Source organism: Amphiprion ocellaris, chromosome 5 (genome assembly GCF_022539595.1).
Source record: "Amphiprion ocellaris isolate individual 3 ecotype Okinawa chromosome 5, ASM2253959v1, whole genome shotgun sequence".
NCBI classification, from domain to species: Eukaryota; Metazoa; Chordata; class Actinopteri; family Pomacentridae; genus Amphiprion; species Amphiprion ocellaris.
Window position 1 is genome coordinate 34,756,371 of NC_072770.1, and position 16,050 is coordinate 34,772,420.

Below are 16,050 nucleotides of genomic sequence, written 5' to 3' on the forward strand. Positions count from 1 at the left end.
TTTCAAAAATAAACAATACTATATATTATTTTCAATTAAAAAGAAAATAACAAAATCAGTATTGTTGTGAAATATGAATACATCAGTAAGTTACTTAATAATTAATTATTGTAGAGTAGCATGACGTAGTTACCAGGAAACATTCAGTTTTTTTGTTGCATGGGCTTTAAGAAATGATTTTCTGATAAGCAAACAGAGGTGTGAAGAACTTTACCCAACCCTTTTGTGGCCTCAAGATCAAGAGAAATATTTGTGTAATACTTTGTCACAACTTGTGTATTTATGGTGCTATTCAAACTGTCTATTAACAGTGCTGGGGTGATGTTTAACAGTCTGTCAGTCTATTTATGGTATGACCGTTGAGCTTATTAACCATATTGTCGATAGGCCATTCAGTATAGCCATCCGAAGGTCAAAGCTATGCAACTCTCTCCATTATGCCCAGCTGGTTGTCACAGCAAATACATTTTTAATAAATTCAGGGTTAAAATAAACGTCCTTTACTGAGACAAAACAACTAATGTACATAACAGACATGATAATAACAATAATAAGAATGCTTTTTTAAGAACTATTTTAGTAATTAAATTTACACAATGAATGAACTATTTGCTGTTGATTTTATAGAGTTTGTAATAAAGCTATAGAATCCCACACTGAAAAATTATTTCAAATAAGATACAATTTCACCCTTAGAAAGATCTTTATTTCATTTACAATGACCTTATGAGGTGCTTAGTGTATGAACAACCCAGCCATTGCGTGCCAGGTGTATATTTAATGTCACAGCTGTCACTGACACTAAATAATGCTTAGTAATGTGCCATTAGGTAAGATCTATTTTCTTACTAAAATGACCCCCACCCAAACCCCACCTCGTCCATTCATGCCTTAGTCTTCGTCCACTTCAGCATCACTGTAGTATGGACCTTTGTAAACAGTAATGTACAGGGTGTGACTGTGTTTTTAGTGAACTTGAGAAATGACTGCAGCGCCATGCCACAATTCTTAAAATGTTTGCAGAGGGAGGGCAGAATATCAGTAGCAACCTCAGTTTACAAGTTGATCATTGATGACACATAGTACATCTGATTCTCACAGACAAGTTTTTATAAGGCTTGCAGCTGCAGACAAGAACGTAACTGCCAGTTCACGGACAATTACCAAATGATATCTTTAGAAGTTTACAGTAAGTGCTGTGTATGTGTTCATGGAGTGAAAAACATTGCAGCACTTGAAACATTTCAGCTTTGTATCTCTCGGATGATTATCTGAATGTAGAGGAAAATGAAGAAGCGGATTTATCCAGAATCCCATAACTGGGGGAGGCTTTCCACCATTCTTTTTCTCTTCACTTTTGTAATCATCATGCTGACTGCACCGTCTGTGTTTTTTACACAAACAAGAGGTAAGCCTGTGATTTCTGTAATTCTTCATTACATTACCAGCTGTGCTCACTGAGAATTATTATGTATTTAACCCTGTGTAACACTGGGAACCATTCAACAGTGTTTTTATTGTCACGAAATATCAAGGTTACTTTATTAATACCCATGGGTAGATTTGTTTTGCCGAAAAAATGATTGCATTTGGCATTCTGTTACAAAACAGACATTGAACCTGACAAGCAGATACTTGCTGGAGTGAGAAGACAAAAGACAAAAAGTGCTTAATGTTCCACCATTCACCATGTGACATTCGCATTCCATACTTTTATTGACCTATGTCATGACTCCCTCAGCAATAAGTGCATTTTATACTTAAAGTACAAAGTACGACTTTGCTTCTTCTTGTCAGTATGTTTTCCGACGCTCTTAAAAAACTTATTTTGTACTCAATATATGTGTTATTTTTGGAAGGAAGTAAAGAAAAAAATGGATGATTTTCAGGAAGTTTTTTTTTTTCATAATCCTGTGTAAAATCTAATCCACCTTGTGTATCAATCACAAGTTTTCAGTTGCATGTCCATACCAAAGTTGCTGTCAGTTCACTTGTTAAAACTCAAATTAAGCATGGGACTGTATTTTTTCATGGGTGAAGACTTCGTTCAAATTAAGTGAATATTCAATAAAACACGTTACTGTAGGCTACTGTAGGCTGGTTGACATATTCAGTTAACCTTTGTGTTGTCTTAAGATCCTGTGTACTCCCCTTGTCATCAGGGTCAATAATGGCCTGCCTCTGCTAAGCCTTTAAAATAAAGCAGCTTAATTGCATTTTCAACCAAAAATCTATTTTACATGAAGAAACAACCTGTCATGCATCACACACTGTGAATGTCTGGGTTTTTTCCTCTCCAGAAGTCAGAAAGACCGTATTTAATCAGTGGACACCACTCATTTTTATTACATCATGCATGTTATAACTGTTTGCATTACTAAAGTAGAGGTTTAACATCACTATTATTGCTGCTGAGGGTTAAAATTTGAACATTATACAGACATTAGAAATGTCTTGGAGATTAGGACAATAAACCTTATTTAGTGTTGGAAGAAAACATTTTCATTTTGTGGGACCACGAAAAAGTTTGGTAACTCTTTGGAATTACCTGATTTTCTGCATTAGTCGGTCCTAAAACGCAATCCAGCCATTGCCACCGTCACGTACAAGTACAGAAAAACACAGTTATAATCTTTTGTGCCTTCATGCTGTGAAGTATTCACAGTGGTGGTGGAAAAAGTTAGGGAATAAATTTAACAGCTGGTGGAACTGCTATTGCAGCAAAGACCTCAATCAATTGTGGTAGACCTTCACAGCATTCAGAAAGACTTTTATACCATTCTTCCTCATGTGAGTCCTATACCTCTGTTACATATTACACATTCTGTTAAAACTTTACTTCGATGTTGGTTTCATTTTCCTGCTAAATCACACAGCTTAAACTGAGCTTCAACTGAACTCTGAGACACATTTTTAAACTTGGAAATTCATTTTCCCCTTAATGGGCAAACATAGGTTCAGAAGCAGCAATGATGATGCTTCCACTTACAGTTGAAGACAAAATTATTAGCCTCCCTATGAAATTTTAGTTTTTTTTCAAAAAATTCACAAGTGCCGTTAAGCAGATTAAGGAATTTTTTGCACAGCTTTTCCGTACATCCTAGTTTTATTTTGGATGCCTGAATTATTTTACTTTGCACACAGGAACAAAATGATTTAACCAAAAACAAAAACTACCAGGGTCAAAATTATTCGACACTTGGAAACGCTTTGAATACTTTGTATGCCCTTCTCCTGCTTTGTAAGCATCAACAGTTCTTTTTCTCAAGTCTAAACTGATTTCTTTTGTTTTTGGCATGATGCTTTCTCAAGTGACAGCTCAAATCCTTAATGAAGTTTTTATACTGTGTGTAAAGTGAAAGACAACCCCCAGTTTTAACTTTACTGATTGATTGATTGATTGATTGATTGATTGATTGATTGATTGATTGATTGATTGATTGATTGATTGATTGATTGATTGATTGATTGATTGATTGATTGATTGATTACAAGCTGTGAGCATTACAAAGTTAAAGGACATGATTGCACAACAGTGGTTTGTGGTTTGGCTCAATAAAAACGTCAGTTCTTAAGGGGGCTAATAATTTTAACCCTGATAGTTTTTGGTTTTTGTTAAACAATTTTGTTTCTGTGTGCAAAGTAAAATAATGTAAGCATCCAAAATAAAACTAGGATGTTTGGAAAAGCTGTGTTAAAAATTCTGTAATCTGTTTAACAGCACTTAAATTTCAAAGGGGGGCTAATAATTTTGTCTTCAACTGTACCGGTAATTTCACATGTCAGCTTAAGTTTTCATGTTGGTATGCAATGCCCTTTTCATGCTTTTGCTGTGAGTATTCCACAAAACTTCCAAACTTCACTGAGCATTGTTTCATGCTCATTGTTTCACTGTGGTCAAGTCTTGCTCATAAGTCTTCTATATAAACATATAAATGCCAGACTAAAAGAGACTGTTCTTTTTATAGATCAATATTTTATCTGCAACTCCAGTTTCTTTCCTAACTCTGAATTACTTTTTGTTAATCTCATTAGCCTTGAGGTTCACTTTATCCTGCCCGCGAGTACACTGTGAATGTTTTAGTGATATATTCAAAATTAAAAGATAAACATAAAGCAAAAAAGTGATTTGAAGAATGTCAGTTTACATAATTTATTTTTGTTCATGACTGAAACTGTGAAGAAAATTTGACCATATTTTAAGACACATTTATGCCTAAATACTAAAAATACAGATTATCTCAAGAGAGTTCACTTTCTTTTCCTTGCCAGTGTATACTAAAACTGAGCCGAGCTGCAAAGCTCAAAAAGATGAAGGATAAACAAAGCCAACACTGCTAAAAATGCAATATAAATATATAATGTTAAACTTTGCAGACAGAACTGAGTAAAAAATTGGTGGCTATTGTAAGGAAATGTTGGTAAAATGGTAAAGAGAAACAACAGAAAAGACAGATGAAAATGTTAAATTATTCTGACTTCAAGTTTTCAAGTTTGATTCAAGTGGCTCTGTTGGCAAACAATTTTCATGCACAAATTTTTTCTCTCAACAGGAAATCAAAATGGGAAACAAAATGAACCCAACGGAGCATGGCAGAAACGCCAGATACTCAACAACTACAAACTGAACAATCTATCAAAGATAAACATTACCAACTATGACCTGTCACAGATTTTGAAAAGTGGACACATTTTGAATGACACAACCCAACAGTCTATCAATAAATCATCAGAATCAAAGCAACACATTATGAAAGACTGGTTGCCTGAGATTCTTTCAAACACCACAACTTTGACATCCACATATGGCTCTTCAACTCGAACTGCAACACCAGGGATGAGACTAAGAGATACAGATACATATACAGCTGAATCTGAAGCTACACTACAAACTGGAGGCGCAACTCGACTTTCATCAGGTAATGAGGAAAAATTAACTGGTCAGCTTGCTGAAAGGTCAAGTTCACACAATACTGAATCAAAATCAATAAATGCTGTGGCAACTCTGACTCCGTCATCTGTTGCAACAGTGACACCCACAGGAATAACAAAATCAACACAGTCAGTCTCATTACCCACAACTAATGAAGTAACATCATCAACCATGACAGAATATTCAACAACCAATTTCCCCACAAGTATTAAACTTACATCTTCTTCACCGTCAACATTGGATTCGACAACTACTGACTTTGCTGATACATCAACTTCACACAGTATTGAAACAGAAGCAACAACTGCTATGACAACTCTGAGTCCATCAACTAACCAGGAAACATCTACATCTATGATGTCCTCACCCACACAACCAGACCTGACATCTGCTGCAACAGTGACACCCACAGAAATAACACAACTAACAGAGTCAGTCTCATCACCCACCACAGATGAAGTAACATCATCAACCATGACAGAATATTCTTCAACAACCACTTTCCCCACAAGTACTAAACTTACATCTTCTTCACCGTCAACATTGGATTCAACAACTACTGACTTTGCTGATACATCAACTTCACACAGTATTGAAACAGAAGCAACTAGTGCTATGACAGCTCTGAGTCCATCAACTAACCAGGAAACATCTACATCAATGATGTCCTCACCCACACAACCAGACCTGACATCTGCTGCAACAGTAACACCCACAGAAATAACACAACTAACAGAGTCCGTCTCATCACCCACCACGGATGAAGTAACATCATCAACCATGACAGAATATTCTTCAACAACCACTTTCCCCACAAGTACTAAACTTACATCTTCTTCACCGTCAACATTGGATTCAACAACTACTGACTTTGCTGATACATCAACTTCACACAGTATTGAAACAGAAGCAACTAGTGCTATGACAGCTCTGAGTCCATCAACTAACCAGGAAACATCTACATCAATGATGTCCTCACCCACACAACCAGACCTGACATCTGCTGCAACAGTAACACCCACAGAAATAACACAACTAACAGAGTCCGTCTCATCACCCACCACGGATGAAGTAACATCATCAACCATGACAGAATATTCTTCAACAACCAATTTCCCCACAAGTACTAAACTTACATCTTCTTCACCGTCAACATTGGATTCAACAACTACTGACTTTGCTGATACATCAACTTCACACAGTATTGAAACAGAAGCAACAAGTGCTATGACAACTCTGAGTCCATCAACTAACCAGGAAACATCTACATCAATGATGTCCTCACCCACACAACCAGACCTGACATCTGCTGTAGCAGTGACACCCACAGGAGAAACAGCATCAACAGAGTCAGTCTCATCACCCACCACGGATGAAATAACATCATCGCCCATGACAGAATATTCTTCAACAACCAATTTCCCCACAAGTACTAAACTTACATCTTCTTCACCGTCAACATTGGATTCAACAACTACTGACTTTGCTGATACATCAACTTCACACAGTATTGAAACAGAAGCAACAAGTGCTATGACAACTCTGAGTCCATCAACTAACCAGGAAACATCTACATCAATGATGTCCTCACCCACACAACCAGACCTGACATCTGCTGCAGCAGTGACACGCACAGAAATAACACAATCAACAGAGTCAGTCTCATCACCCACCACGGATGAAATAACATCATCGACCATGACAGAATATTCTTCAACAACCACTTTCCCCACAAGTACTCAACTTACATCTTCTTCACCGTCAACATTGGATTCAACAACTACTGACTTTGCTGAGACATCAACTTCACACAATATTGAAACAGAAGCAACAAGTGCTATGACAACTCTGAGTCCATCAACTAACCAGGAAACATCTACATCAATGATGTCCTCACCCACACAACCAGACCTGACATCTGCTGCAACAGTAACACCCACAGAAATAACACAACTAACAGAGTCCGTCTCATCACCCACCACGGATGAAGTAACATCATCAACCATGACAGAATATTCTTCAACAACCAATTTCCCCACAAGTACTAAACTTACATCTTCTTCACCGTCAACATTGGATTCAACAACTACTGACTTTGCTGATACATCAACTTCACACAGTATTGAAACAGAAGCAACAAGTGCTATGACAACTCTGAGTCCATCAACTAACCAGGAAACATCTACATCAATGATGTCCTCACCCACACAACCAGACCTGACATCTGCTGCAACAGTGACACCCACAGAAATAACACAACTAACAGAGTCAGTCTCATCACCCACCACGGATGAAGTAACATCATCAACCATGACAGAATATTCTTCAACAACCAATTTCCCCACAAGTACTAAACTTACATCTTCTTCACCGTCAACATTGGATTCAACAACTACTGACTTTGCTGATACATCAACTTCACACAGTATTGAAACAGAAGCAACAAGTGCTATGACAACTCTGAGTCCATCAACTAACCAGGAAACATCTACATCAATGATGTCCTCACCCACACAACCAGACCTGACATCTGCTGCAACAGTGACACCCACAGAAATAACACAACTAACAGAGTCAGTCTCATCACCCACCACGGATGAAGTAACATCATCAACCATGACAGAATATTCTTCAACAACCAATTTCCCCACAAGTACTAAACTTACATCTTCTTCACCGTCAACATTGGATTCAACAACTACTGACTTTGCTGATACATCAACTTCACACAGTATTGAAACAGAAGCAACAAGTGCTATGACAACTCTGAGTCCATCAACTAACCAGGAAACATCTACATCAATGATGTCCTCACCCACACAACCAGACCTGACATCTGCTGCAACAGTGACACCCACAGGAGAAACAGCATCAACAGAGTCAGTCTCATCACCCACCACGGATGAAATAACATCATCGCCCATGACAGAATATTCTTCAACAACCAATTTCCCCACAAGTACTAAACTTACATCTTCTTCACCGTCAACATTGGATTCAACAACTACTGACTTTGCTGATACATCAACTTCACACAGTATTGAAACAGAAGCAACAAGTGCTATGACAACTCTGAGTCCATCAACTAACCAGGAAACATCTACATCAATGATGTCCTCACCCACACAACCAGACCTGACATCTGCTGCAACAGTGACACCCACAGAAATAACACAATCAACAGAGTCAGTCTCATCACCCACCACGGATGAAATAACATCATCAACCATGACAGAATATTCTTCAACAACCAATTTCCCCACAAGTACTAAACTTACATCTTCTTCACCGTCAACATTGGATTCAACAACTACTGACTTTGCTGATACATCAACTTCACACAGTATTGAAACAGAAGCAACTAGTGCTATGACAACTCTGAGTCCATCAACTAACCAGGAAACATCTACATCAATGATGTCCTCACCCACACAACCAGACCTGACATCTGCTGCAACAGTGACACCCACAGGAGAAACAGCATCAACAGAGTCAGTCTCATCACCCACCACGGATGAAGTAACATCATCAACCATGACAGAATATTCTTCAACAACCAATTTCCCAACAAGTACTAAACTTACATCTTCTTCACCGTCAACATTGGATTCAACAACTACTGACTTTGCTGATACATCAACTTCACACAGTATTGAAACAGAAGCAACAAGTGCTATGACAACTCTGAGTCCATCAACTAACCAGGAAACATCTACATCTATGATGTCCTCACCCACACAACCAGACCTGACATCTGCTGCAACAGTGACACCCACAGAAATAACACAACTAACAGAGTCAGTCTCATCACCCACCACAGATGAAATAACATCATCAACCATGACAGAATATTCTTCAACAACCAATTTCCCCACAAGTACTAAACTTACATCTTCTTCACCGTCAACATTGGATTCAACAACTACTGACTTTGCTGATACATCAACTGCACACAGCATTGAAACAGAAGCAACAAGTGCTATGACAACTCTGAGTCCATCAACTAACCAGGAAACATCTACATCAATGATGTCCTCACCCACACAACCAGACCTGACATCTGCTGCAACAGTGACACCCACAGAAATAACACAACTAACAGAGTCAGTCTCATCACCCACCACAGATGAAATAACATCATCAACCATGACAGAATATTCTTCAACAACCAATTTCCCCACAAGTACTAAACTTACATCTTCTTCACCGTCAACATTGGATTCAACAACTACTGACTTTGCTGATACATCAACTTCACACAGTATTGAAACAGAAGCAACTAGTGCTATGGCAACTCTGAGTCCATCAACTAACCAGGAAACATCCACATCAATGATGTCCTCACCCACACAACCAGACCTGACATCTGCTGCAACAGTGACACCCACAGAAATAACACAACTAACAGAGTCAGTCTCATCACCCACCACGGATGAAGTAACATCATCAACCATGACAGAATATTCTTCAACAACCAATTTCCCCACAAGTACTAAACTTACATCTTCTTCACCGTCAACATTGGATTCAACAACTACTGACTTTGCTGATACATCAACTTCACACAGTATTGAAACAGAAGCAACAAGTGCTATGACAACTCTGAGTCCATCAACTAACCAGGAAACATCTACACCAATGATGTCCTCACCCACACAACCAGACCTGACATCTGCTGCAACAGTGACACCCACAGAAATAACACAACTAACAGAGTCAGTCTCATCACCCACCACAGATGAAATAACATCATCAACCATGACAGAATATTCTTCAACAACCAATTTCCCCACAAGTACTAAACTTACATCTTCTTCACCGTCAACATTGGATTCAACAACTACTGACTTTGCTGATACATCAACTTCACACAGTATTGAAACAGAAGCAACTAGTGCTATGACAACTCTGAGTCCATCAACTAACCAGGAAACATCTACATCAATGATGTCCTCACCCACACAACCAGACCTGACATCTGCTGCAACAGTGACAACCACAGTAGAAACAGCATCAACAGAGTCCGTCTCATCACCCACCACGGATGAAGTAACATCATCAACCATGACAGAATATTCTTCAACAACCAATTTCCCAACAAGTACTAAACTTACATCTTCTTCACCGTCAACATTGGATTCAACAACTACTGACTTTGCTGATACATCAACTTCACACAGTATTGAAACAGAAGCAACAAGTGCTATGACAACTCTGAGTCCATCAACTAACCAGGAAACATCTACATCTATGATGTCCTCACCCACACAACCAGACCTGACATCTGCTGCAACAGTGACACCCACAGAAATAACACAACTAACAGAGTCAGTCTCATCACCCACCACAGATGAAATAACATCATCAAACATGACAGAATATTCTTCAACAACCAATTTCCCCACAAGTACTAAACTTACATCTTCTTCACCGTCAACATTGGATTCAACAACTACTGACTTTGCTGATACATCAACTGCACACAGCATTGAAACAGAAGCAACAAGTGCTATGACAACTCTGAGTCCATCAACTAACCAGGAAACATCTACATCTATGATGTCCTCACCCACACAACCAGACCTGACATCTGCTGCAACAGTGACACCCACAGAAATAACACAACTAACAGAGTCAGTCTCATCACCCACCACAGATGAAATAACATCATCAAACATGACAGAATATTCTTCAACAACCAATTTCCCCACAAGTACTAAACTTACATCTTCTTCACCGTCAACATTGGATTCAACAACTACTGACTTTGCTGATACATCAACTGCACACAGCATTGAAACAGAAGCAACAAGTGCTATGACAACTCTGAGTCCATCAACTAACCAGGAAACATCTACATCAATGATGTCCTCACCCACACAACCAGACCTGACATCTGCTGCAACAATGACACCCACAGAAATAACACAACTAACAGAGTCAGTCTCATCACCCACCACAGATGAAATAACATCATCAACCATGACAGAATATTCTTCAACAACCAATTTCCCCACAAGTACTAAACTTACATCTTCTTCACCGTCAACATTGGATTCAACAACTACTGACTTTGCTGATACATCAACTTCACACAGTATTGAAACAGAAGCAACTAGTGCTATGACAACTCTGAGTCCATCAACTAACCAGGAAACATCTACATCAATGATGTCCTCACCCACACAACCAGACCTGACATCTGCTGCAACAGTGACAACCACAGTAGAAACAGCATCAACAGAGTCCGTCTCATCACCCACCACGGATGAAGTAACATCATCAACCATGACAGAATATTCTTCAACAACCAATTTCCCAACAAGTACTAAACTTACATCTTCTTCACCGTCAACATTGGATTCAACAACTACTGACTTTGCTGATACATCAACTTCACACAGTATTGAAACAGAAGCAACAAGTGCTATGACAACTCTGAGTGCGTCAACTAACCAGGAAACATCTACATCAATGATGTCCTCACCCACACAACCAGACCTGACATCTGTTGCAGCAGTGACACCCACAGAAATAACACAATCAACAGAGTCAATCTCATCACCCACCACTAATGAAGTAACATCATCCACTGACACGGGAAAGTCCACAACAGCCACCTTCTCCACAAATACCCAAGTTACATATTCTTCACCGTCAACATTGGTTTCAACCCCCAAACCCACTGCTGAAACAACAAATGACATGTCAAGTAGCAGCACTCAGGCATCGATGACATCTACATCAACTTCACAGGCTTTGACATCAGCGACCACTTTCAGCACTCACACAGACACCACAATCAGTCATTCAACATCTCCTGTTACCTTGTCCTCAAGTCCTACTTCCACTGTGACATCACCAACTACTACTCCTCCGTGTGGCTGTATATGTTATTTCGGCACCTGTATACCTGGCGAGACAAGTAATGATTGTCATTGTCAGTGCCAAGAATTTTACTCTGGAGAGCAGTGCTCCATCCGTGACAATGAGGCATCTCCTAATATCGGTGAGAATTTTTTCTGGCTATGTTGATTTTGATTTTGTCCTTTCTTCAGAATTTTATGTAAAATGTTTTTGCATTGTCTGTGTCATGTTATTGTGACATCCATCGAAAGTTATAAAATTTTTTCTGCAGATCCTGAAGAAGTGCCTACTCGAGAAGCAAATTTTACTTTGGAATTTGACCTCGATTATCAGGATGCTTTTAATAATCTAAACTCACCTGAGTCCTTGCAGTTCATCAAAACATTAGAAGCTGAGGTAGAGCATTGTCTTTTATCGTTGCATGATTTAATGGCTATTTTTTAGTCAATTTTCAGTGTATTTACTATTTTCACAAAATTTTTCACTTAATAATCAATTCCAAGGTAATTACTAATATAACTGCAGATATCATGCACATATATGTTCTGTTTTTTCTCTGCTATTTTTAATGTAAATAGCCAAGAACATTGATATTTACTGCTGTAACTTCTTTTATAGCATCTGTTCTGTGTTCCAGCTTAATGACATGTGCAAAGAAGCATTCCCGGAAGGATATCAAAAAGTACAAGTCATCAAATTATCGTAGGTTTTCATTACTGATACAATTGTTGATACATTTATTGAATTTTTAAGTCACAAATAAATGTTTTTTTGTTTTTTGGCAATAACTTTTTATTTTTCTGCCGTAGGAATGGAAGTATTATTGCAGACACCGTGGCAGTGTACAGTTATCCGAACAATGAGACTCAAATCCAGTTTCTGAACACTCAGCTTGATGGGGTATTGTCGGATATTTTGAATGACACAAGTAACCTCAATAAGATTTCACAGGCTTTTAATGGAAGTGTGCAGTTAAATGAACTCGTCGTCCAGCCACCTACAATTGCAAGTAAGTGCTATATCTCCATTCTAAGCATGCAGTACAGAAGCAGCGTTTCTTTCGGTTAATATTTTTTCAAGATTTCTGTATTTGTTTGGTATTTCAAAGGATGCATTCTTGATTTTTCAATCAGATATCACAGACATGATGCCTTTTGTTAACTGCTCTGGATTCGCTAATTTCACTGCCGAGGTTGTTAATGGTCAATGGCAGTGTGTTGGGCATTGCCAAACAAATCCTGATTACTGCAATCAGCATGGAAAATGTCACAATGACGTTAGAAGAGGGCCAGTGTGCACGTAAGCCCATATGTCTACTTTTTTATCTCAATTTTTTTTTGTAATGGCAAGACTTTTATGAATATTATGTTTTCTCATATGAATTATTTATTAACATATTATTTTCTTTAACACAGGTGCTACCAAACTAGTCTGGAACAGTATTATGGTCCACAGTGTGATCTTTTCCGCCGAGGTCCAGGTTTTTATGGAGCACTGTTTGGGTCACTGGCAGGAGCTCTCCTGCTCGTGATTATCATCATCATTGTTGTCATCCTTGTCAAAAAGAGACGTACAGGCAGTTGGTGGGTTATGATGCACAATATACATATTCTTGCATATTAATATGTGAAAAATGTTACTCACTTTAAACTTTTCACTTGTAATTATCAAGTTAAGAAAATTTCTTCTGTCCTATTTTAGGAAATTCAGCGACTCTCACAGAAGATTTTCTGCTTTTGATGATTATAATGATTTCTTTGACTTCTCAAACAGAGGTGTGTCCTGGTCTCTTTACATATTCATGATTAATTTTTAAAATTCAGTGCATGATCTCTCAGCGAGGATTGCATTTCAACATTTTTTTTTTTTTTTTTAACCCAGGCACAAGATTTTAAAGCTGGATTTCAGGTATGTTTGTTTACTGTTCTGGTGTCACACACAGTACCTATGAAAGTTTAGGTAACTACAGTGTGCAGATGACAATGGAGCACGCTGAAAAATAGTTAAAATGTTGACCATAGTGTAGTCTCGCTTTGCTAGCCCATTCTGTAGAACATAAATTTAATATATGATCATTCTTGTGTATTTTCAGGTCGCAAGAAATCGTCCAGGAAATTAGAACATCAGCTCCAGATGAAGGCTGCAGACTACAGAATTTTGTTCATAATAGAATGTTTTAAATGCTAGCTCTAAAAAATTACAGATCATTGTGAGCTGTAAATCATCTAATGCACATTACGTTTTATACAAAGGTAATTTGTTGTTGTGATATTTATGGTTTTATTTATACTAACTATAATGTAACTTCCTGTGACCACAAAAGAAAGTTACGTGACAAATCAGACTCTAGTGTTGTTAGCCAATTCACATCTCACATCAGTATTTTTTGAGTTTTGAATTTGCGTCACACGAATGTTGTTTAATTTTATTTAAGGTCAGTATGTAACACTCCTTGTCAGTCTTGAGAAACACAAGGTAGAAAAAAAGAAACAAGAATTAATTTCTCATTTTCCCTGAATGCATTATACATCTACATTGAATGAGAGTGCACTTAACCCTTTAAAAAAATGTTGTGACAGACTGGTGTTAGATGCACCAGGCACCAGCAGGAAGCATTCAGTAAGAATAAAAAAAGATAGAAACTGATAGAGAAGGTAAGTGTCGAGATGCAAAGATCAACATTATCAGCTTTTGGTTACAGGTTAAAGTGATTTTGAGACGTCATGCTGGTTTTGCTATTACTTGAAATAATACGATGGGCTGTGCCAGCTAATCGCTGCTCATGCTCAGTATCTCCACTGTGCAGTGGTAGGACAAAAGATACAAAGGTTACCACGAAATTCCAACAGAGCACTGGGTGGACACATTTACAAACTCCTGTCCAGTTTTGTGAAATCCACTACAGTAGCCATGCAGGACTTTAAAAGACAGTTGTTGTTGTTTTTAATGTAAACATGTAGGTTCTGTGCGTTTCTGTTCATTTTGTTCACACAAAAAGGTAGCAGTTGTTGCCCATTGAGTCATGACAGTCTTCTGTCAGTAGATGGCATAGGTGCACTCTTTTTAAAGTTTCACTATTGCAGAATGTGTGGAAAGAGTGATAAAGACACAGAAGAGGTGTAAAACATTTTTTCATAATGTCTAAAGTTAATGACAGTGATCTAAAATAATAAGAAATTTAAAAATCTCTTTGGTTAAATCAGATATGACTATGTCGGTGATGTAGAGCTGGAACTGTGTGCGGTCAGCATCAGGTAATTACAGCTTCATAACTACAGTCACAATGCAAGATTATTGTTCCTGCCAGTCTGAGTTTCTGGCATACTGATGTTGCCAAGATGTTTTTCTAAAGAACTGAGCATGTTCGAATACTGATGTACATACCTGCTGCTGGTCCATAACAAGTTCACAAGACTTTTTGATCAGATGGGTTTGTGTCTCCACCTAGTGCCTAAAGACAAGAGACACGCTAACTGATTCTCCACCATCTCTTGATCTGCTGCATTTCCTACACAAGTACTCTGACCTGAGTAAAATTTAACCAACAGCACTGGAGCTTCAGTTAAATATTTACAACTCACATCCATCACAGCAAACGATAAGAAAAGATACACCTAAACATGAGTTAATTAGCAGATTTTCCAGTCAATTTTCACCTCTTTTTTAAATTCAGATTAGATTAATATTGTTGGGTGTTATCCTGACTTAGCAACAACAACCTAAATTATTTTATTCTTAACATCTTCATGTTTAATATCTATAAACTTTAGGTAGCTGATGGCCATGTACAACACATAAACAAGAATTGCCTAAAAATGGGCAGTTCCATAAGAAAACTGTTTTTATAAACAGCACATAAATTAGAAAGAACCAGGAATATAAGGCTGTTGAGTTGTCGAGAACAAAACATGTTGACATTTAATAGCATGTCAGCAGGGGAAGCTATTTTGACTGTTACAGATTTCAGATCAGTTCGTGACAATTTACACTGTTTCACTTTGCTGTTTTATACTCAAATTCATATTCTGGATCTTACAATTGGATGCACGAGCATTAAATTAATATCTACATAAAGTCTGACACATGATGTATTAACAAATAACATCTTTCAATAATTTTGCAGCAGAATTCGAACAATGCTGCTTGATAACAATCAGCCACGACTTTAAAACCACAGACAGGTGAAGTGAATAATACTGATCATCTCATAACTGTCCAATGATCTATTAAATAAACCTTTGGTCCTTGCA

At 37.9% G+C, this 16,050-nt stretch overlaps 1 protein-coding gene across 1 annotated transcript; it reads left to right on the plus strand.

Moving 5' to 3' along the window:
• The first annotated feature begins 1,110 nt into the window (after positions 1 to 1,110).
• LOC111588015 (mucin-2) lies at positions 1,111 to 16,050 on the plus strand. The gene is made up of 10 exons (XM_055010671.1): positions 1,111 to 1,408; positions 4,554 to 11,942; positions 12,072 to 12,196; positions 12,438 to 12,502; positions 12,610 to 12,809; positions 12,934 to 13,099; positions 13,216 to 13,383; positions 13,502 to 13,575; positions 13,682 to 13,708; positions 13,893 to 16,050. Exons 1-9 carry the CDS (start codon positions 1,288 to 1,290, stop codon positions 13,693 to 13,695), a joined length of 8,322 nt encoding a protein of 2,773 aa, XP_054866646.1. The 5' UTR covers positions 1,111 to 1,287; the 3' UTR covers positions 13,696 to 13,708; positions 13,893 to 16,050.

Bases quoted from the DNA above. Each gene is read 5' to 3' on its own strand.
- LOC111588015 (XM_055010671.1), top strand. From the start codon at position 1,288: ATGAAGAAGCGGATTTATCCAGAATCCCATAACTGGGGGAGGCTTTCC. The intron at 12,503-12,609 runs GTAGGTTTTCAT...TTTCTGCCGTAG, and splicing joins GTACAAGTCATCAAATTATC to GAATGGAAGTATTATTGCAG. The intron at 13,384-13,501 runs GTGGGTTATGAT...GTCCTATTTTAG, and splicing joins AAGAGACGTACAGGCAGTTG to GAAATTCAGCGACTCTCACA.